General features: G+C 40.9%; 3 protein-coding genes across 3 annotated transcripts; 1 reads left to right on the top strand and 2 right to left on the bottom strand.

Annotated features, from left to right (window-relative positions):
• Window positions 1–2,483: 2,483 nt before the first annotated feature.
• LOC135490008 (protein regulator of cytokinesis 1-like) lies at window positions 2,484–10,576 on the bottom strand. The gene is made up of 13 exons (XM_064775653.1): window positions 10,495–10,576; window positions 10,054–10,312; window positions 8,692–8,925; window positions 8,160–8,330; window positions 7,646–7,795; window positions 7,235–7,382; window positions 6,769–6,905; window positions 6,360–6,455; window positions 5,802–5,962; window positions 5,427–5,568; window positions 5,003–5,125; window positions 4,545–4,721; window positions 2,484–3,604 (listed from the first exon to the last, which is right to left on the bottom strand). The coding sequence occupies exons 1-13, from the start codon at window positions 10,506–10,508 to the stop codon at window positions 3,521–3,523; spliced, it is 1,896 nt and encodes a 631-aa protein (XP_064631723.1). The 5' UTR covers window positions 10,509–10,576; the 3' UTR covers window positions 2,484–3,520.
• A 634-nt stretch (window positions 10,577–11,210) lies between these two features.
• Window positions 11,211–15,319, bottom strand: LOC135489503 (PRELI domain-containing protein 1, mitochondrial-like). Its single transcript, XM_064774885.1, has 4 exons — window positions 15,227–15,319; window positions 14,550–14,670; window positions 13,834–14,053; window positions 11,211–13,564 (listed from the first exon to the last, which is right to left on the bottom strand). The coding sequence occupies exons 2-4, from the start codon at window positions 14,639–14,641 to the stop codon at window positions 13,217–13,219; spliced, it is 660 nt and encodes a 219-aa protein (XP_064630955.1). The 5' UTR covers window positions 14,642–14,670; window positions 15,227–15,319; the 3' UTR covers window positions 11,211–13,216.
• Window positions 15,320–16,056: 737 nt separating this feature from the next.
• On the top strand, window positions 16,057–22,867 carry LOC135490009 (DNA polymerase nu-like). Its single transcript, XM_064775655.1, has 16 exons — window positions 16,057–16,061; window positions 16,283–16,443; window positions 16,674–17,417; window positions 17,549–17,652; window positions 17,766–17,954; window positions 18,130–18,257; window positions 18,363–18,469; window positions 18,777–19,087; window positions 19,381–19,464; window positions 19,737–19,892; window positions 20,211–20,394; window positions 20,722–20,914; window positions 21,008–21,162; window positions 21,485–21,655; window positions 21,874–22,020; window positions 22,324–22,867. The coding sequence occupies exons 1-16, from the start codon at window positions 16,057–16,059 to the stop codon at window positions 22,443–22,445; spliced, it is 2,961 nt and encodes a 986-aa protein (XP_064631725.1). The 3' UTR covers window positions 22,446–22,867.
• Window positions 22,868–22,890: the final 23 nt, after the last annotated feature.

The following is a 22,890-nucleotide window of genomic DNA, read 5'->3' on the forward strand; positions in this document are numbered from 1 at the left end:
AGGATGCTGTGTCATATGAGTAGCCCTCTCTGTTCACCATGCTGCAAACAGGTTGATAGGGACAATGTCCCAACCTGTGGTTAGTCCATGCTCCAGCTGGTGTTGAGCAGGTTGACATCGTCCTTTGGAGGAAAATAAAGCCCTCGTTCCCCTCTAATACAGTTGAAGAGCTGGTAAATCCTGTATTAGTGCTATATTCTAATTATTAGCTTAACAAACATGCCCCATTTACACTCCGGACGCAATGGACAGGCCTCGTCTTGATGCCAAGAGGAAGGACAATCAGGATGTCAAAACAGACTGTATTGGAGTCCCTAACACTATTTGGCTCTGGAGTGGCAAGTACAGCAATGGATTGGGTAACAACAATAAAAGAGTACAGTAGAACCACTCTATCAAGGACACCCTTGGGACTAACAAGTGCGGTTCTAGAGGTGTCCTGATTAGAGAGGTCAAATTGAATGGAAACTACAACTTTGTGATTAAACCTAGTGTTCTTAATAGAGAGGTGTTCGCTGAGGTAGGTTCCAATGTCAAGAAGTCTTACCGCTATTGCTTGGTGGTCTTGCCTTGAAGGTAGGCCTAGGTTACAGTCCATCATCATTGACATCAAAAGCTTTAAAATCTTTGTCCAAGATATGAAGAAAATGAATAAAAATGGTAGATCTATTGAGGTTCTTTGCAAGACTAGTACATGTAAATACAGCTAATACATGTAATAGGCCCACCCTGTGTGTTATGTCATTGGCAATACCCAAAAAATCTATTCATGCAAAAGGCCTATAAGGGAGTCGGAGAGCATTGTTCAATTTCATAGGAAAGTGGGTTAGGCGACAGTGCTGCTCCTTAGCGGCAAAATATTGAACTGAAATCTTCGTCCAAAACGTTCAGTTCGATGTTTTGCCGCGAAACAGCGCCACTGTCGCCTGAGCCAATTTCACACTGGGGTGACTGTGGGTCCTGGAATTGATTGGTTTTCATGCCAGTATCAAACAAGGGAATTTGAAATAATGACTTGCTTTAGTTGTCAAGACATGTTCAGCACAGCCACAAGCAATCTTCCCACACAAACGACAGTAGATATGATTCTCTGATGGGATCAACAACGGTGGACGAGACTTTCACCACTCCAGTGGCAGGGGCTTGTTGTTCGGTGTACCCCTCTATTGACCTTGTCAGTTGCTTAATATAGGAGGCCTTCCTTGTACCCTCTGATTAAATATCGGTACAGTCACTGATCTTCAAACCTTTAGATTTAACAACACAAGTTTTAATCAGATCTGAAGTGCCTTGGTTTTACGGTTACAAAATGCCCCATTTGTCAGCTGAGCTAAAATGCCCCATTTGTCAGCTGAGCTAAAAATCAATAAAGAACAGCAGTTTGGAATAGGTGAATGGGCTAAATTTCAACCCTTTGATTTCCACATACAGAAACCAAACGAGATAGAACTAGTTGAATTTGAAATTGGGACTCTCAGACCCATATTGTCATAACCTGGTTGACGTTTTATTTTCCTGGTGGTGTCCACAGGTAAAGGCTGGGCCAAGGTGATGATATTATTAAAGTAAAGTTAACATTGCTTCTACCTGGTCACATCTTGACCCACAATGTATAGGTAGGGGTTGTTTGCCACTGCGGTCAGTACCTCTCTGCACAGCAAGTAAAAGTGGATGGCCTACATCTAACAGGTACAAGGCTCTCTACTGATTTCTTTTGAAGTACAGAATGCATGGAAAAGAATTATGAGTAATTCAGGAAATAGATGGTATTGAAACCGTCTCCTGATAAGTAATAATAGGCTATGCACTTCTTGTTATTCAATAACATGATAAGAGGCAAACAAACCTTTAAAATATGGCCTACTGACCTCATTCCACTTTACTGTCAGACTAATATTAAAACATGTCATTCAAAGTTCAGTCAACATGATTTGAATGACCTTATATAGAGGGTCAATGACAACAGTATTGGAGGCAGCTGTCACATACGCATTGTCTGTTACACATGGTACCAAGAACACATAAAGCCAAGTCTTTATTCATTCTTTGCCGGTACACAAAACAGTACAGTGGAAAGGGGACATGAACGACCCATCCCGCCAGATTACGTGAGGCCCATATAAGAGGGGGGGGGGGGGCTATATGGCACCTCAAGGCTATTTTCATATACGTGTTCCCACTTGGGAGACTTTATCCCACCTTCAGTTCAAACAAAGCAGTATAGAGGTGTGGCCCCTGGGATAGTTTCCACAACCCACTTCAAGGACTTTTCAGTTCTGAGGGTGTCATAAATAGAGAGGTTGCACTGAATGCTAACTGAATCATCTCCCCGTAAACATTAGGAGGTAACAGTGTCATTGTGCTCCGTTTGTTATTCCTACTTACAAGCAAAGAACATCTTTAGTAAATAAAAATAGAAACAGGAAAAAAGTACTTTAAACGATAAGTCAACAATTTCTTTTACAAAATTTTTATTACTCAGGCATAGCTTTAGTATAAATATCACCCAGCAGATGGCAGCAGTGAGCTACCAGACATTTCGCAGCTAAAATCATCTGTTTTCTATTTACAAAATGTGCATGACGTGAATACATCCTGTTGTAGTGCATGCATAGCAATGTTTGAAACTGTACTCATACACACTCACACACATATATTTACAGTACATATTTTCTACATGTAGTATGAATGGGGCATGACTACAAATTTTAATATTGATGGGGCATGAAATACATTCCCGGCTAAAAGATGCAAATAAAGTATGAGGTGTACTACATAATAACGTTCATTTTACATTTACATTATGAAAAAACTTCACGAATATAAGCAGCAGAAATATACAAGCCCCCCCCCTTCCCCATTTTATTTTCAAATCCAACCCTCGAGACCAGTTAAACTCGATAAAACTGGAGAATAACCTATACCCATTGTAAATAATGACATGTTTCATTCGAAACCTTGTCAAAGTTCAAACATCTCCCTCTTGCCCTCTATTGATAGGTACTTCATGATCTTCCCACATTCTAAAACATCACAATAGCTTTCTCAGTAACAGTTGCCACCAAGTGTGGAAAAAATCTTGGCAATATGAAACACTGAATGTGAGTTGTGACACTAAGAAAGCATTCTAAAATCTATACACATCATATTTACAAAAGTTTTGATAGAGTCAGTTGCAGAGATGCCATCCTTGATTATTGCTCAATGACCTCATCATTAGTACCAGTAGTCTATTTTTCCTCTCACTCCTTTCATTATCTCAGTTTGAAAAACAAGAAGTTCACAGTCAAACAAGATTTAGTCAACCCCGAGATTCCACTTTTAACTTCTCTTGCAAAATTGACTTTTTCTGGCACATCTGCAACTAACTCAGGAGAAAAACTTCTGGTAACCCTGAAAAAGGTCATCAACTTGTTGACAAGTTTCAATCATACAATCACAACCAGTCTCACTTTCTTTCAAATCAACTATCAAACACCATTTCAAGGCAGGTCAAAAGCTAGTTGATACAGTTCACTGTCTAAAGTAACGTCACTCTTGTGTGGGAAGACTTGTGTAATATGCTGCTCCGGCAGTTCGGTCTGGTTTTGGGATTCAACCCCTCCTGAAAATGGAAGGAAAGAAAATGTAGGACATCAACATTTCCACAGTCAGTTGCTTGGCAGTAAAATGAGCACTGGATAAGTTGAAAGAATGAAGTTACATTCTACAATAGACCAATAGGCTGCAGTGCAATACTAAGATAAGAATGTGCCATGATAAGATCACTGGTATGCAATTAACACTGGCAGAGAAGAACATTCAAGTTAGGATCAATGGGGTTAGCTTATTTCGCCCCACACTTTGGAAGTTATACTGAGATATATACTGAAATATACTGAGCAGATAGAGGTAGATGCGATTTTTGGAACTCGTGCCCGCAAGAGGATCAAAAGCTAAAGCACTGAGCATTAATCATGCAACCCTTTCACCACAACAATTAGAGCAGCAATCAAGCAGAGACTTGAATAGAGTCTGACCTATAGTCTTGGACGTTTGCGAATGGCTCTGGCAAAAGGTGATACCTGCTGAAACAAATTCGGATCTTAATTTTCTTTTTAAAGTCAGCTTTATGGGAGATTGACCAGTCATTTACTGGTTGAATCACGAGTGGCAGGCATGTTTCACATATTCTGGCTCTGCTTTTCAAGTTTTTTTTGTAGTGATATATTGTTTCTCACTTATGACAAGGAAAGAATCATTTGGCAGGGAGAAGTAAAACTAAAATCAAAACCTGACTTACAGCTGGTGTATTGGGGTGAGTCAGCAAGTCATTAAATTTTGCCAGAGCCAGCCACATTTTGACGAATGAACAATGATCATAAAATCACAATGATTTAGTTCAAGTAGCTAATTTATCAATCTTGACCAGTGTGTCATATTTTTCCACAGAGCAGCATGGACCCTTTATGCTGTACATGTATGTTGAACCCCTCAATCAGTCATTGCCTCAGATCTACAATCTTTTCAGCATGGACCCATTCATTATCAAAATCACCACTTACTGAAAAGTCTTGATATGTTATCCCTGACACAGTTGATAGAGTACTCGTATCTTTCTGCGTCATCACGGATCCATTGCTGCTCATCGATGCCTGGCAGTTGTTTGATTTGTTCTTATCAATGAGGGCACGTCTGCTACGGTTCAAGCGGTCCTGCGTTGGTCGTAACCGGCGTGGAGTCTGAAAAATGGACAGGGAAGTTATCAGGGACCATCCAGTGACGCAAAAACTGATCAGGCAAGGCAATCACAACAACAGACATTCTGCTTAAAGAAGCTGCAGCCAATTCAGCACTAGGTTCAGCTCAGCTTGTGTAAGGACAAATTTGTGATGATGCTGTTACTGGACAGCCTCATGTTTTTTTTGGGTGGTCACTCGTGTGTGATAGAAGTAGCCTGGAAAATTTCCAGGCAATGTTACGAGTATTCAAAATGAAAACTAGATCAATGCATTACACTTACCTTGGCAAAAGACTTGGCATTTGCTGACTTAGGTGGTCTGCACATCGATGGTGAAGCAAATATGCTCAGTTGGGACTGTCCGATTCGGCTGACAGAACCAGGAGTCTTCTGTGTGCTGTTCAGCTACAATGGAGAAAGACCACATGAGCACCAAGACATTTGAATAAAAAACATCTGAGGAAGAACAAGCTGAAGAAAAACTTGCCAAAGAATATATCCATTTCAAGGTACGTGTGCTCACAGAAATCACTGACTATGGAACTTGCAGCTCATTGTTCAGGGATCACTGACAGTAGAATCTAGTGTTACGATACTAGACACATCAAATACAGCTCTCACAGACAGCTGATAACCACTTTACTTCAGTGGTTTCTGTACATCTTGGACCACCACCACCACAAAATGATCAAACACTTCTTCATACCGGTTGCCCTACCTTTCTCATCTTAGGATTGGGCGTCTTTGAGGGTGTGGTCAGGAAGCGTCTTTTAGCAGCGGGTGCAGGAGTAACCGGCTTACTGCCATAAAACATCTCCTCCTCCATAATCTTGGCATTTTTTCTTTTGCTGAAATGTAGCGAATAATTGTAAATCAATTAATCAGTTCAAATGAACTGAACCCACAAATGAATTAACTGGAAGCAAATATTTTGATGAGGTTTAGTTCTTCTTACAGTGTTACGGGCAGAGGTTCAGAGATGTTTCACATCTCAAATTCAAGGCACAAGAAATTCACAAGTACACAACATTTCGTGCCACCAACACCCTCGTAGCTGGACCATCCTTCATCTAGCTTCTACATGTAGATGCTTACCCGTTGCGCCTTTTCATTTTCTTTCTGCAACTTCAAGTTCTCCCACTCAGACTTGATGTAGTCCGAATACCGAGCACCGTCAATTAAAAAATCTCGGCCATTTTCCTCCTCCCACTTGGCGATGAGTTCTTCCAGCTCTTCTTCCAACTGAAACAAATCAATTGAAGATCAGCATGGGCATTTCTCTCAAAAATGTCAGATGTTTATTTTGTCATAAGGTGACAAGTTGTTACTGATTTAAAGTTCCTCCTTCTTTAGAATCTCTCGACTAGTCAGTTCGGTACAAATCAGAGTAATGGATGTGACGTAGTTGGCTGTCCCACTGTAGCCCTAAAATAGCTGGCCTCCATCTTTCAAGATAATATTGTGCGACCAAATTGTGTGGTGAGGTCTTTGGATCCTCTAAAGTCGGCCTGGCTGAAAGTTATTGCAAGAAACACTTGTTTGTTTGGTTAGTTAATGCCATGATTTTTTGAACCGAGTTATGCATTTAGAAGAAATACACAAAAATATGCTGCCCGCTCAATGATTGGAACACACTCACCTTTGGTAAAGTCTTTTGTAATTTCTTTCTGGTCTTCTCCTCTTGGAGTAGACCACCTCCTCTGTTATTGAACCGATTTGGATCATTAGCTTTAATCTGAAATGGACATGAGATTTAGATTGTAGTTTTAACTGGTGAGGAAAGCAGCTTAGAGTATGTGAACGAGAACTGGATACTGTTCGAATTCATTGGGCAGAGGATAGCCAAATGACACTCAAGAAACCAGTGGAACAATGACAACCTAGAATATGAAGAAAAGAAGACTGCCACTGCATGTACGACAGGCAAGTTCCAAAAGGGTTTTAGTCTAAAATAAACAAGCAGACTATGAACATTCATCCGAGAGAACTTGCCATATCAGCAACAGCCAAAAACTTTGAAAGAAACGATCCAACAAAACCAAACTTACATCTAATTCTAAGAAGTGGTTCCAAGAGCTCTGTCTTCTTTGGAGTTTCTGGAACAGTGGCTTGTGTTCGTCGTAGTATTTTTTCACCTTATTCACCTCTGCTTCATGTTTCTCCATTAATTCCTCAGAGTAGTTGTCTGCAAAGACAAATGCCAATTATTTTTCAGGGCCATTATTACCTCCAAAAACAACACAGTGATTCTTCAGTGTGGCTTGACTTCATCCATACTGTCGTCTTTCAATCATATTGGTCACAAAGACGCCCAGTAACAGGCTGAGCTGTCTGATTGCTATGATATGATATTCTATGTCCTCTTATTTGAATGAGGCACGATCAGATTTCCTGCAAGTGCTGGGAGACCTCGCCAGAATAAGTTTGACCCCACACAGAGGGTAACTGCTCTGTGATTTGGACAACCCAAAACACACAATACTGCAACTTTTACGAGTTTAACTGGTCACTCACCATCATGAAAAGGTACAAATAAATCCCTCTCCTCCTCCGAGTAGCGACATCTGTCCCACCATTCCACCAACTCTTTCCGCACTCCCTCTATGAACTTTTGGATGTTTTGTAATTTTAGTAGCTCGCATCTTGCAATTTCTTCTTCAAGCTGCAACAACATAACGCAATATGAAAATTCAAACCACATACAGCAAACTTGTTACCGGCTAATGGGAGTAGTATTAAGGACACTGCAGCCTCAGCCGTGGCTTGAAGAAAGAGTGATCAGTCTCAAAGAGGAATTGCACCCACCAACAATTTATCCAGGGTTGAGGTAGTTACAGCACATGACAACATGGTATACAGTATCGTACTAATTCACTGATCCTATGGACAGCACATATTAATAACATACAAAATAAGAAATTATACCTGTGCCAACACCGATGGTTTAAAGCCTGTGTGATCTGACAAATATTGTTCCCTCTCATTTTCTGGCTCCTCCAATCTATCCCATAATATCATCAGTCGTTCTCGGAGTCCTGTACCATGAGCAAAGTTCTCCTCTTGCTTAGATTTGAGCTGAAAGTGAAATGCAAAGAATTGTAAAATTTCTGTCGGACACATAGATTCTCATGGGTGTGACTGCCAGTAGCTTAGTACCCAATTCAAACGACATGCTTTTTTAGCCATTGGCTTTTGTTGGTTTAAAAAGGGCCTCACAGGAGTCTCTGGTAGGGCAGTTCAGGGACTTGGCATGGTATGGGTGATGAACCATCCATCTGTAGATGGGGATTTAGTTTGTAGTGAGTGCTGTCCTTGAACATTGGCAAGGGTGCCATATGTCCTGTTGTCACTTAATGCTGGCAAAGGTTCCATGTGCAAAATTTTGGTGCAGGTTGGATCCCCATCTAATCTAATAGTAATACTGTAGTTTTATGCTCACCTGTTTGTGGAGGGATTCCAACCCCTTCATGTTATCTGACGAAAGAAGGAAAGACGTTTCAACTTCGCACAGGATCTCTTTCTCAAAGGAACTCGCTGGTACTCTCTCCAGTTCTAGGAGCAGGGTCGAGATTTCTTTTCGTGTGTCAACAAACTTTCCATGTCTTTGAACCTGGAAAATACAACCCAATAGTTGATGAGAATACTAACTGCTTTTGACAAGGAAATTTACCCCATTTTTAAGGCATCATCCACTATCAGTCTAGTTTTCACCATTTGAGAAGCCTACAATACATCAATTGATCAATGCCCCAAAGCAAGTGAACAAATTCTCAAAACAGCATGATAATTATTTTATATTTCTATTGGTACTGCACCCTCTCCAACTGCCTACTGACAAAACTTGCTTGTCCAGAGAATCGGTTGGCTAGAGCATCTAAGCCCAGTTAGCAAGTAGAACACTAGAGAAATATTGTTTGGCCAACATTACACTAAAGAGGTCATCTTTACGATGGCCTTGTAAATGAACTTACCTTCTCAGCACTAAGCGTAGCAATGTGTTGCTTCAGTTCTGCTATTTGTTGAGAATCTGGCACAGATCCACTCGGAATATAATAAGGCGTCACACACAGGACATCACACAGATGTTGTTCTTTTTCTTTTAAGTTGTCGAGTTCTGCCAACCGCTCGCGTTTCATTTTTGTCAACTCCTTGACTTTCATACGTAGATCTTCATCAAGTTTGAGCATCGAGAGACCATCCTTGGGCTGGAAAGACAAAATGAATTTTAAGTTAATTTGAAGGCATCAAAGTTTTCTCTTGGTTGTGTCATTACGTAGGTGTATAGTCTTCAAACTGTGTCGCTACTGTTGGGGACAAATTAAGCAAGAAAGACACCAAAGTCAGGATGCAGTCAGACCATGGTTTACATTTAGAGACAATGACAGATTCCCATAAGAAGTTTTGCTTGATTTGGATATACAGTACAACCTCTCTATTGCGGACACCCATGGGACTGGGCCCAGGTGTCCGCAATAGAGAGGTGTCCGCAATAGAGAGGTTATGCCAAATCGTCCGATAGGTGGATTTGAAGTTCCCGCCTTGCAGGTCTTGGTTTTCTCTGTGTCGACATCTAGCGTAGAAACTTTAAACCTGTTGGCTGATCGGTATTTGCTTGTGATGTTGCGTTGAATGACGTGAGCTACTTTGGAACTCAGAGCGTGAATAATCTCTCTAGTAAAAGGTGCCCCTTTTATTGCAAAATCTCCTCGACATGTCATAATGTGTGAAAAAACACCATAATTTCTGTCCATCAGCCACCTTTGATAAATAATTATTTTTTTCTAATTTCTCTACTAACGCATATTCGCCGCAACACTGACAAAACCGCGTGGATTTATGAGTGTCCGTAGACACAAAAGGCCTATGTGATTAGTTGAAAAGATGAGTAAACAAATGCCACGGCTTAATTAGGATACAAAAACACAATGCCAATGCCGCGGCTTAATTAGGATACAAAAACACAATGCCATGGGGTAATTACGTTGATTAATTGCGCGAATATCACACCTGTCGGGCCTACTTGACTCTCCAAGCGCAAGCGGGAAGCCATTGTTTTTGCCTACTGTCCGTAATTGGGAGGGAATTGGACCAAAAATTGGCTATCGCCCTGTCCGCAATTCGGAATAGAGAGGTGTCCGCCGTACAGAGGTTTTTGTTATTGGAAATGACTTAGAAAAAATCGGGACTGGCCGGACGTGTCCGTTATGTAGAGGTGTCCGCCTGGCAGAGGTGTCCGCTGAGGGAGGTTCTACTGTAGTTTTTTGGGACTCGCACTCATTTTGAATATTCTACAAAATCCCTGGCTTTGTAAGTTGAGTATTGGTATGTCTCACCTCATATTGAGACAATCCTAACTCTTTAGTCAGCTTGAGAACTGCCTCGCTGTTCTTTTCAAGATTTTCCACCAGATTCTTCCTCAGAATCTTCTCTTCGTCGAGCATGTCCTGCAGCAGATTGTTGAGATGCAGGAACACAACATGTTTTCTCTTCTCCCTTTGGTCGCTGACAATGCCTATCTCATCCCATATTTCCTCTAACTCATTCAGCACTGGTTGAAGCCGAACAAAACGGTCCAAATCTTTTCCAGCAGGCCTGAAAGAATATTGAATGATCAACTTTCGTGTATTGCAGTGCAAATGCACACGATGAATACACGCGCTGCTAAATCGACGAACGAGTCTGCAAATTTTTGACAGCCATAATAACGATTTCGCGCAACCCATTTCATGCGATTTTAATTCTTATTGTTCTATATAGTTAAATAAACAACATACCCACTCTTTTCCATTTTATTTTCCCTGAAAATGATAAAATAACGGTGTTTTACTGTTGGTCGTTCATGTATTTTCCAGTCTTTTCGAAACTGCACGTTCAAATCTAGTGCATTGATTCTTGGCTTCTGATTGGCTAATAACCAAATTACCCAGTGCGCTTTGCGCGCATAGGAAGTAAACAAAAGCACATGTTTGTTTGTATTAATAGATTTTAAAGGGACAATATAGGCAGTTCACGCGTCCACCATGTATCATCGCTCAGGGGTTTAATTGGATCCCCAAAGAGTAAGTGTATATCAGAAATAATCCAAAGGCCAGCTTTGAAAGTCATCAGTGAATATACATGTACTTCAGAACCTGGGCGACACATTTGACCTGATATCTGGGAGGTGACTGAATAGTCATGTCTCGGAATTGATCCCTCAATTTGTCAATCAAAATCCATATTGAACCATTCACAAAACCGCTCAAAGCACGGAAACGATAGAAAGGGCCTCCAATGGTAATGTTATCAGAGGGTCTTTCTGATAAATAAAATCTTCTCACAGACAATGAGGTATAGAAGTAATCCTTCAAAAGAGGACCATATTTACAATGAAATGGGCTGATTTGTCAATTAATGAATGGATAACTATCATCATGAGGTCTCATTTCAATGCTGGACTGGAACTCAAGTGTTTTAGGGTCGGGAGAAGAGAATAGGAAAAGAAATGCAATTGAATTAATCTTTTTATTACAAACAAGACCTTTCACATCCTCAACATGTAAAACAGTAAATCAACTACCCCTTTCACAGACCTTCTAATAACTGAAACCTATCTAGCTACAGAGGATCTCTGTATCATTTAAAAAGTGTTTGTTAATACTTGACTTGCCAAACTCAGAAATGCAGCACCACTCGCGGACAAAGATAGAACAACTCGACATTTTTTTCACCGGTTTTCGCTGCGCATACGTACCAGCCATCCGGAAACTAATAATGGCGGCAATCTGAACTTGTTTTGGGTAAGTTTTTGAGAGTTCAAAAAGTTCTTTAAGGCTCATGATTTAAGATAATTTAGCAATCTGATAACTATTACGTGTTAAGAAACAGACGTACCACAGTTATAACCAGTTTACCTGTGTGAATTTGCTTTCACTGCGTGAAGAACAGTTGTTTTTCTCGTCCGTCGCCGCCAAAGATGACGGCTGGTACGCATGCGCAGCGAAAACCGGTGGAAAAAATGTCGAGTTGTTCTATCTTTGTCCGCGAGTGGCGCTGCATTTCTGAGTTTGGCAAGTCAAGTATTGGGATGTGGTCCATTATCCAATCCAAAACAGGGAGGAGTGAAATGATATATCATAATCGGCTCACTGATATTCATTGCAAGGTCTTGCATACAACATTTGAAAGTGCAACTATGTTTTAAATGATGCATGCTTTCCAGCTTTGCTGATACAGTTCAACTTTTTTAGCACAGTAACACAGTTACACCAGACACAGAGACTAAAGGTTCCGTCATAGAAACCCTGATGATGCAAGGTTGAATTCGAATCTATGACGATTCATCACCGTCAAACGTTCTATGATGGTGACTTTTACCTGTGCAGTTGAAGTCATGTAACATTCTAAGAACCTAGTAGGATTATTTAACACCTTTTACCTTGGAAATAAAGAATACATGATTTCATACGTCGTCGATAAATATGTATGATAATTTGTGCAAAAGTTTTGTATTCTTTCTCTTGGAATGAACGTACAAGTGTAAACCTGGATATATAAGTGGGCCATTTTATTGCTTTTTTTCACGTTTGCAGATAAGGTAGCGAAAATGAATATCTCCCAGTAATTGAAAACACTGTTGACAGTAACAATTTATAACATAAGTACACAAAAAAGTTGCAATTTCACAAAACCGTGAAAAGGAATGGCCGTGAATAATTCCAGGTTTACAGTCGATTGGAATAACGAACGAAACCTATTACTTGGAATCGACAGGATTAGCAAATTGATTGTACTAAAGTACTAACACTTGCAGTCTCTTGAGACAATACGCACTGGTCAGGTTCCAGTGATGATTTGGTTGTAACACCCCACTGAGGTAATTGCAGTGAGTCACCTTCTGAGTCTCTTACAATAATTGCATCCATACGTACATTTACCAATCTACTCTACATGTACATAAGTACCAGCAGGTAAATGCAAGAGTCATACAATGTAAGTAGGTTTAGTAAAGAAATGCACCTACATCATCAATATATCCTGATATATTTTGATATAACTGACTTGATCTCGAGGTGTAAAATTAGCTGCTCCATCAATAAATATGTCTATGTACTATTGTCAACTTGCTTGGGACCAGGCCTGAACAACAGAATCATCTTAATTTAGTTACAGGAATGGGAAATCCTTCATTGAGAAATCAACACAAAAACAAGACCAGAAGACCACCCTCAATAGCATTATAAACCAGAAGACATTTCGAACATAAGCAAAAGAATTCTCTTTCCAATGTTCATAGATTAGACAGGGGCCAGACCCAGTCAACTGAATCAAATAGCCTGGATAAAGAGCAAGAAAGCACATTTCTTCGATTTAGCATTGACTCATTTGGCTTGACCATGAAAGTGGCACCAGATTCCTCAAGAAAACTACCCCACTTCTACAATGACAGGATCAGTATGCAGACTAAACTTTGAAATAAAAGTAACAAAAAACCCCAAGTGGACCACTATCAACACTTTATGCTGGTGTTTGGCCAGTGCAGCTTGCAACCATTGTTTGACCAGCCTTGCTCCGGGCAATTTCTGTTGCCTTCTCTGTTGCTTTCTTTGCCGTTGTGCGTATTTTTTCCCTTCTAGATTCAGGGTGCGAGACAGAATCCATAATCTTTGGTGCATAGAGTCTATCCATAACATCGTCGAATCCTTTCACTGTTCTCGAAATGTTCTGTTTGAAACGTTCGATTCCAAAATGCTGTATTGCTCGAGCAAATCCATACACATGTGATTCGATCCAAGCTTCTCGTATACATTTTGTTTTCGAGTTGTTTTCTTGGTCAACTTTGTATTGGCATTTTTCATCAACAGTCTGAAATTACAAGAAAACAATATTAAATACAAGATAAAGGAGATAATTTAGAGCCGATTGCTTTTAAAATGAGTGTCGGTGCAGTTTCAGAATTTTCTCTCGGCTCTGCACCGAGAGGTGTGTTACTGCAGGGTAGGATGATCATTTCTATGTGCCACAATAGTTAGGCATTGGACACAAAACTTCAGTGCATCCCTTTGCTAGCTTCTGACATGTCTGACATTAGCACTTATATTGTGTCGAAATTTGTTCGGTTAAAAATTGCTCACCAGAATTTTACTCATTCCAATATTTCTACTGTAGGTGGTAATTGTCTTAGTCTTTAGGTCAACAATGGATTCTTCCAGGATACAGATGCTCCGTGAACTCCCAGGAATAAACCGTTCGCCCCATTTTGGCAATTTATTGGTCTTGGTCAGGAGTCTTTTGGTAATTAGGAGATCATTCTTGATTTCTCGTGAAAGGGTATCTTCAGAGAGTACATGTTTGCTAAAAATACAGAAAATAGGTGGATAATACTTTCAAATTAATCAGTAGCACACTTCAAATGCCATTCAGGACTACAAAAAGAAGATAAATACACTTTGTAGACGCTTTTAAGCCACTAGAAGGGTACCTGTACCAAAGGCCAATATTACGTGTAATACTAAGGCCTTTGTGGAACAGTCAAGTGTGCTATGGGCAATAAGTGAGGATGAAGAAGGAGCGTTCGAGCCCGACATTCTCAACAACATTAGGAAGTTCAATCTGTTCACTCTATTTGAATTTACTAGAGACTGAGACTGTCTACAATTTTACCATTGTCCACCAAAGGACTGTTATTGTTCTTGTCCAATCTCGCAATTTCCCAGAAGGAGGCGGCATCGTCATCATGGCTGGTGCTCACTTGTGCAGCAAGTTAAAAATGCAAGCCACCATGTCAATTGCATTGAGGAGAGGGGACTCGTGCCTCACGTAGATCCGATTAGCATCTAGCATTGTTTACCTGTTTGGGTTTGGATATCTCTGCCAGAACGCCACTGCTAATTGGTCCCATGTGTACTTGAATACATTGTTTGTGAGGTAATGCTTCACCATGATGTCTACTATTTACAACTACCAATGACCTGAAAGAAGAATAGGTAAACCATTGATAAGTGATTTCATGAGGGGCCCAAAGGGAGAGGTCATGATGGCTATGCGCACAGTCTTGGTCAAGTGAGGCAGAGTCACAAGGTTTGGTGATATGTTGGCCGCGGTTGGCGGTTACTGGACCGGTACACCATTCTACTTAGTTACAGGACTGGTCAAGTGGGTTCCATTCAAGTTCCATCCACATCCACGGCCATTAATGAATAGGCCTAAACCTTTTTTCGGGAACCCGGAAATGGAGGTGAATTGTCATGTCGCTCCCAGAGGAGAATTAACATTGTAATTAGCCACCAAGTAGTGCTACGCTTTACCAGTGCAACTCCCAAGTACATGCAGTACCCAGTCATGCCAGTAAATCATGTAAATCACTAAATGTACATGATACTGGTATACATGATTGCGTACATTTTTGCCCACCAGCCGCAAAAAAGAAAAATATGCACCACTCCCTCCATTGATTTCAGCATGAAATAAAAAGAGTTAGATGATGAAAATCGGCGTGGTGTTTAACAACAATGCAATGAAACATACTATATAAAATCAGAATGCATCGATCCGTCAATTTCGACAAAATAAAGGATTTTTTGTCAGATATTTACAAAACGCAACATCTCGTTTCTCAGGTCACACGTTCTAAGGGCTGATTTCGGTAGCGTGATATGATTCGTCAAAATTTCCGAAATATAATTTAGGTAAAGATAACAAAAATAGCAATATGTATCGTTTGGCACAACTTGATAATATGATATGATCTCGAACGTTTAATGCAGTTTTGGTATATAAAATGTATATTTTAAAGACTAATTGTTGTGAAGACCACATTTGCCGCATCTTCTTCGAAAAGAGCAGACGACTTTTAGACTAGGCCTAAAGACAATTAACAAAATACTGATGATCAACGCTTTGAATCATCTTGCATATTGTATAGTAAGATATAAGATATCAGTTAAGCTGATGCCAACACTACGCTTTAAACAAATAATGTAATCGAATTATCCGAAAAGCTGTACAGTAATGAGTATACACGTACATAGGCTACAGTACATGTATACGCCGCGCCACGTGTCCATTCATTCATGTCATTTAGACCTACTCAGCTAGCCTACTGTAAAACCAGCCAAGTGCTGGTTATGCGGCGTTACTGACATCACGGGCAAGGCTAAAGCCAGTTAAGGCCTCGAAAGGGAGCTCATAGTTGATGGCGAGGAGGTCTAGGTGATTAAGTCTAAGAAGACAGTTGTTGACTTGTGGTGGTGGGGTGGGGGTCACAGTAGCCTGTAGGCCCTATAGCCAGGCCTAGGCCTACCAAAACTGTGTCGTACATCTGATTTATTCAGATGGCAATAGACTGCTGCAGATAGATGGTGTACGTTGACCAATATCGTATAAATGGAGAGTTGAAAATAAGAGGCCTACAGTGGGTGGCCTGAGCTTATTGTGGGGCTCGGAAAAATGAGGTCTATTTGCCCTGCGTGTCACACATTTTTTGGTACAAGGATGCCCTAGGGCCTACACAATATTGTCATCGAGAGTGACCCTCTGGGGCTGCACTTATCCTTACTAACCGCTACGTTTTTGCCTCTGCAGGCAGTCCAGTCTGATGATGAGCCCTGTGTGGACTCCGGCTTTTCCTCCTCCTCACCCAAGCACTGTCAGCCCTTATTCCACTGATGCACAAATAGTACTCCGAGCTCTGCAAGCCAAATATGGGCATCCACTGAAAAAGGAAGAACCCCAGTTTAACACTGGTTAGACTTCTTCAACTTATTTATCTCTATTTCTTTTATGCGTTGTTAGTTTTATTTTTATTCCCCAGCTGTTTTTTCACGGGGAGTTTATTTGTGCTGCTCCTTTGGTCCTGCACACATCCTCTGATTTCCTCTTGTGATTGCGACCTAGTATCTGTAAGAATCTTTCAAATAACATCTTTCAATTAATGATAATTTTCCATGATTCAGATTACTCATTCTTGTTTCAGCCCCTGCTCCATCCCCTTATCAGAAAACGTATGGTGAAAAATTCACATATCATGGACGTTTCACCAAAGTTAAGCAAGAACCAGCAACACCTGGGCAAGACAAGTCAAGAATTGACTCGCTGTACAGCAGAAGTGAAAGATCTGTCGAGGATGATCAACAGAGCCCATCTGGCAGTACATCCGGACAATGTGAATTGCTTTTGACTCAGACTCATACCACAGATTATATGAATCTTGATGAAGAAGATGACAAGGTGCAAGTCCTGTTGCAGGATGGTCGAAGATCTAGTCTACATTTGTCTCACCTCGAGGAAAGGCAGACACCTACTTCATTTCACGCTGATCGGAAATTTTCTCATCCGAACTTTTCACCTCCCAAATGTGTGTCTACTCCTCTGCTATGCCAGGACAATTCTGATATCAATATGCCCTTCCCCTATGGACTGACATGTTCTACAGGGTCACCACCCATTGACCTCAGTCCTCCTCAGCAAGTTGGGGAAGATCAAGGTTCTGTCGACAGTTTTTCTTTTTTAGCACCAAACCCTGTACATCTGAAGAAAAAACTCATGTCAAAAGTGTCCAGGAATGGGGGAAAACGTAAGTCCTTATATTCGGCGCCAGAATTTATGGAAAGGGATGGTTGTGATGTCGAGGAAAGAGTTTCTCAACCTACTGGTTTTGTGGAAGGACAACTTGGTATTTCTCAGTTGGAATCTGATGAAAAAGATTTGGAGGACATAGGTGAGTTAATCAGGTTTTCTGACGAATATATTACCAGATGTTAATATATCATATCGTGCACTGCATCCTTTATAAATGACCATTTCTGTACCAGGGGAGACATGCTTCATTGCATTTCTTTCTAATTCCAGAGAATATCTTGGACAAAAACGTTCAAACTCCATCCAAGAAGAAATGTGCAGGGTTTAAAGTTCCAGTCAAGCCAAAGAAGGTGGAATCTACCAGGCAAAGCAAGGTAATACACCTATGTCTTCCAGTATGTTTCTCCTGGTCATGCGATGTCGCCTTGGTGGACACAACAAACATTAATTCTTAAGTTCTCAATAGTTCTGTGACCTGTATTTCCAGATTACTGAGACAGCCATGACCTACCAAATGAATTGTCCTAGTCACATCCAGCCAGGGACCATAGATGTCACCAAGCTCACCAGTGAAAGTCTTTCCAGGTTGTCCTCGGAAATTAGAGATGCTTCTGAAATAGCAGTAGCTTTGAGTTATCAGAATGGAGCAACACAGCTCAGAGAGGCTCTAATTGAGGTATGTAATGGTCGAGGATGAGAGCAGTTGTTGACGTAGTCCTTTGAATGAGACATAAAACCATTTTTGATTGTAACAGCCGGTGGCACTGGTACCTTTACTCTAGGCCTTTCTGTACAAAATTGAAGTAAAAGCATTTACTAGTCATTATTCATATCATCCAATGTCTTTCCAGAAAAAGAGAGGCTGCAAGATCGAAGACAAGCTGTCTGGAATGAACTTCACCTCATTTCTTGATAATGCAGGATCAGTGTACTATGTACCCTTTGACACAGGAAGTTCAGACTATTTAGAAATTGGAAGGTAATGTAATTTCCATTGAATAAGAAGTTCTCTTTCGAGGAAGATAACATTTGTAGTCTTCTGAACCATATGTTCCATTTGACTGTTTCTGCTCTTAATTTGCAGGGAAGTTGTAATTAACCTTATGAATTCAGAGGCTCGCAAGATCTGCTATTGTGCCCAGGACTGCATCAAAGCTATCATAGTCCAGTTTCGTCTGTCACATGCTGATGGTAAGTATAGTCAAAAAATATTTTCTTGAAGCCATTTAAATGATAGGAACATGTCTTGTCAGGTTGCATTGTTAGTTGGACACAGGCACAGGGAAATTGAAAGTTGTGACTGACGGAGACAAATAATCCAGGATTGTGCCTGACTCACGCCGGGCCAGAATTTCCAATTCACAGCCAACTCGTGTCTTTAACCATTAAATTCTAATGATTTGGAAGTTGGAAGTCAAAATCACACCCTGTTGCAAGTGTTTATTCATGTGTCCTTCAGGTATAAGGTAAATGAATAGAACTGCTTTGTCGCTTTCAGTTGTAAATAAACTAGTTATGATGGATCCGAAGGTAGCATGCTGGCTGACCGACGCAGACAACCCACCGGCATCATTCAAACAAGTCTTGACGAAATGTGGTATGGAGCTGAAGGAGAGTGGTTCCATTGAAGATGACCTGAAGCAACTCAGCTCAGCTATGCAGCTGCTTTACCAGCGGTTGACGTCTGAGGGCCAGTGGTCACTCTTCTTGAAGCTGGAGATGAGACTGACACCTATATTGTCCTTGATGGAATTAAGGGGCATCAAAATCAACACAGAGACATTTGTGAAGTTTGGTGAGCTACTAAAGGTACGTTGATATTATAAGATGCTTATTTGCTCGTTATGTGGGCACCTACAGACTGCAGTTTGGCTGACTTTTGCGGCAAAATAAGCAGATCGGGAACTTCAAACTTGCCAGATTAAGATTAGATTCTTTGAATAGCACATTTTACTTTTTGCTTCGCCAGGACTAAATCAAGGCTCTGTGTAGAGTGCTATCAGTCTTATAATTGGGTGGAAGAATAAAAAAATGAGAGTTGGAGGGAAAAGTGGACCTGGTAACGTGATTTCCCTTCAATTGTCATAGCCTTTTCCTTTCAGAAAAAGACTGCAAAGGTTGAAGCAGCAGCCCATCAGTGTGCTGGACATCAGTTCCTGATCAACAGTCACCCACAGCTTAGACAGGTTACCTTCCCTAAACCACTATTTCTCTCTTGGGGTTAAGTTGAATCCTTGTTCCTGCTGTTTGTCTGTCTGAGCTTTTAGAATGTGATAACTGAACAGTTCCAGTTGGGAATTGAGTTGCTGGTAAAAAAGACATTTCTGATATGTTGTGCCTGGACAATGAAGACAGTGTCACATCCACCTACACTTGCCCTCCTCTGCAGATGCCTCCTCCAGAAGATATTTCCATGAGGACTTCTCCCAGGTGATTTAAAGCTTCTTTTCCATTATAGTTAATTTTCGAAGAGCTCAAGTTGGACGCCAAACTCCCTGCCAAGGCAAAGATAGCCAGGACATCTGTGAGTCATCAGAAGTCAACATCTGAAAGTGTCCTTAACCAGCTAAAGGAGGTGCACCCCTTACCTGGACTTATTCTAGAATATAGACAGGTAAGGGTTAACAAATGGTCCTTGACCTCACTGTAATTGAGGTTGACTGTCAGACATTGTGATTAGTGCTGTCTTCTTATGTCATTAAGGTTCTTTTGCAGGTAAGTCATGACAAAATAGCACCATGCAGGTAAGTCACGACAAAATAGCACCATGCCATTAAAGTCTTGTTGATTTCTTCTAGGGTGAGTTTCCTCGTGGCTTTTAAAAGCCAATGAAGGCAAAATGGAGGTGAGTCCATTTGTTCGAAAACTGCCCATGTCTAAAATGTGCATTTTCAAGAATATCTTTCGAAACCTGTTCAATCTTTTGTCATAGTTTCAGAAACTGAAGTCTACTTATGTTGACGGCATGTTAATTCACGTGAAGGATGACTGCCTTCATACCTTCTGGGACCAAACTGCTGCAGCGACAGGCAGGCTGACATCAACGAATCCTAATGTGCAGGCTATTCCTAAACAACCTGTAGAGTTGACTGGTGTTGTTGATAACTTCATCGTGGGTGAGAATGTGATTTGAAAAATCACGAAAGTTATTTGAAAGATTATATGAGTTTCTCTTTAAAAAAGTCTTTAATAAGAGTTCTTGAGGATGTATCGTGTGAAAAAGGGAAGGGCAAGATAGATTGAGTTGTTGAAGACTCAAAAAAATTTGACATTTGGTTTGTAGGCTAAGAAGCTGCCAAGAGCTTTGAAGGTCCTTCAGTTTGTGTTAGTGTGAGTGGCAAAGCCAGGTGTCTTTAACCGAGACATTTTTGTTATGCTTATAATTTTCAGACTAGAATTTAACAACTGTCTGTTTCTTTTTCAATGATTTCTTCGTGTTTTAGGACGAGACTCGGAGACTGTCACAATCTTCATGCGGGATCCATTCGTGAGTCAAGAAGGTTGCTCCCTTCTTGCAGCTGATTTCAAGCAGATTGAGCTGAGGCTTCTTGCACATCTTGCAAATGACCCCCAACTCCTTCAAGCCTTCAGTGAATCAAACTGCAAGGATATATTCATTGAACTTACCAAACAATGGTAAGTAAGCTATTATTGCTTTTTATTTTGGGAGCATCTGTTGAACCACATCTTGGAAAATGTTTAGTAACCATTTTTATCTCTTTATTGCAGGTTGGGTAAAGGATATGATGATATCACAACCAGTGACAGGGAACAGACCAAGCGAGTTGTCTACTCGGTTATGTATGGTGTCGGGAAGGAGAGGCTGGCTGATTACTTGAAGACCTCTCCAGATACTGCTAAGGCAATTATGCAGAGCTTTTTAGGTAAGATATGCAAGGAGATGAGTTTTTTTAGGGGAGATTCTCCTGTACAAGCATATTGTCATGTATTTGTCTGCTTGCTTCGCCATTGGAATACCCGGCATCACTTTGAATCCAGTCTTTGTTGAAAGCACTATCTCTTTCAGGTTTTAATTTCAGGTGGTTAATAGTCCATTGACAGCACCCAGCGTAACTAACTCTGCCAGGAAGACATTTAACTACCTCATACTGAAAGTGCCTTTATTTTTGCAGCTCCTGTCAGCTCAGGTTATTGTCTTCTTAGTGAGTTAACAGGAATATATTTCGTAACCAATTCTTTTTGCAGTACGCTTTCCTGGCGTAAAATCCTACACCAACCAGTCCATTGAGACGTGTAGACAAAAAGGCTACACACAGACCATCTTCAAGAGGAGACGCCTTATCCCAAACATCCAACACAAGTCTCCTGTATTGAGGGCGCAGGCGGAAAGACAAGCTGTCAACTTTTGTGTGCAAGGTTGGTGTGCAACTGGTTTTCTGAAACAACTTCTGATAGTCTCAGGTTTGTGTCAAGGGACATAAAGCTCCTTCTGTGTTCTTGAGCTCATATCTGGTCTTGCAAGTGACAGGTTATGGGCAAGATTAGGAATCTCAACATGGTGTGGTCAGTCTTCTTGGCCAATGTTGTCTATCATGCATGTCTGCGGTGAAATGCACATTTCCTTTGCCCTTTAGGCTCAGCAGCTGACTTGTGCAAGGCAGCTTTAGTCCAAGTAGAATATGCTCTGGTGCAGAGGGTACATCTGAAATCAAGGCTGCTAATACAGATCCATGATGAGCTGCTACTGGAGGTGCCTGATGAAGAGATAACGGAAGTCAAAGGTGGGTCCAGAACAAGTTGTCTGCTTTATAAACAACTGTCTTGATGAACCTGTGCATTCATGATCATCCAGACAGCTGGGACTATTGTTCTTCACTGGCAGAAGTAAACACTAGGTGAGATGTAAGCTTAATGAGCAATTGTCAGGTCATGGCACAACCAGAGAGGAAGTATTGAGATAATTTTTGAAGGGAGGAAAGCCTGATAATGATAGCGCACCCCTGCCTACTCCAGTCTCCTGATTTAAAACAACACCTCATTCGGCTTTGCTGATCGTAAATCTAAATGTCAAATTTGTGTTTCAGATTTGGTCAAGTCCATCATGGAATCGAGTGAAGGATTGTGTGGAGATTTGGTGGAACTGAAAGTGCCACTCCGAGTGTCACTGAGCTGTGGCAAAACTTGGGGACATCTGGAATGTCTCTGATCTCTATAGGATTGCTAGGTCATAAAATGTCTGCTGTGCGGTAGACTTACGCTCTTCAGGCATGAAATAGCATTAATCCCATTGTGAAGATTCTTAGTTCGTACTGATTGGCTAGTTAAAGTAGGGTATCACCCGTAAAGTAGGGGCTAATGCTAGGCAGAACATACATGTAGTATCACATTCTCAGAAAAGTTTGTGATCTGAGACAACCTCTGTTGAGCTATTACATGAGACTGGGTCGATGTTGTTGGAAAAATATCAGAATATTGTTGTCTTGTTGGCAGAATAGATGGAAGGGTTGAGCAGATGATGAATGGGGAGAACATTTTTGTTACCAAGTCGGGAAATATCATGTTGTCTTGGACGCGTAGGAGTCCAAAAGTTTGATCTGTTATAATTGTTTCTATTTACTTTATGTTGCTGTTGAACGACTAAATGCAATAAA

This window comes from Lineus longissimus, chromosome 6 (genome assembly GCF_910592395.1).
Source record: "Lineus longissimus chromosome 6, tnLinLong1.2, whole genome shotgun sequence".
In the NCBI taxonomy this organism is placed as follows: domain Eukaryota; kingdom Metazoa; phylum Nemertea; class Pilidiophora; order Heteronemertea; family Lineidae; genus Lineus; species Lineus longissimus.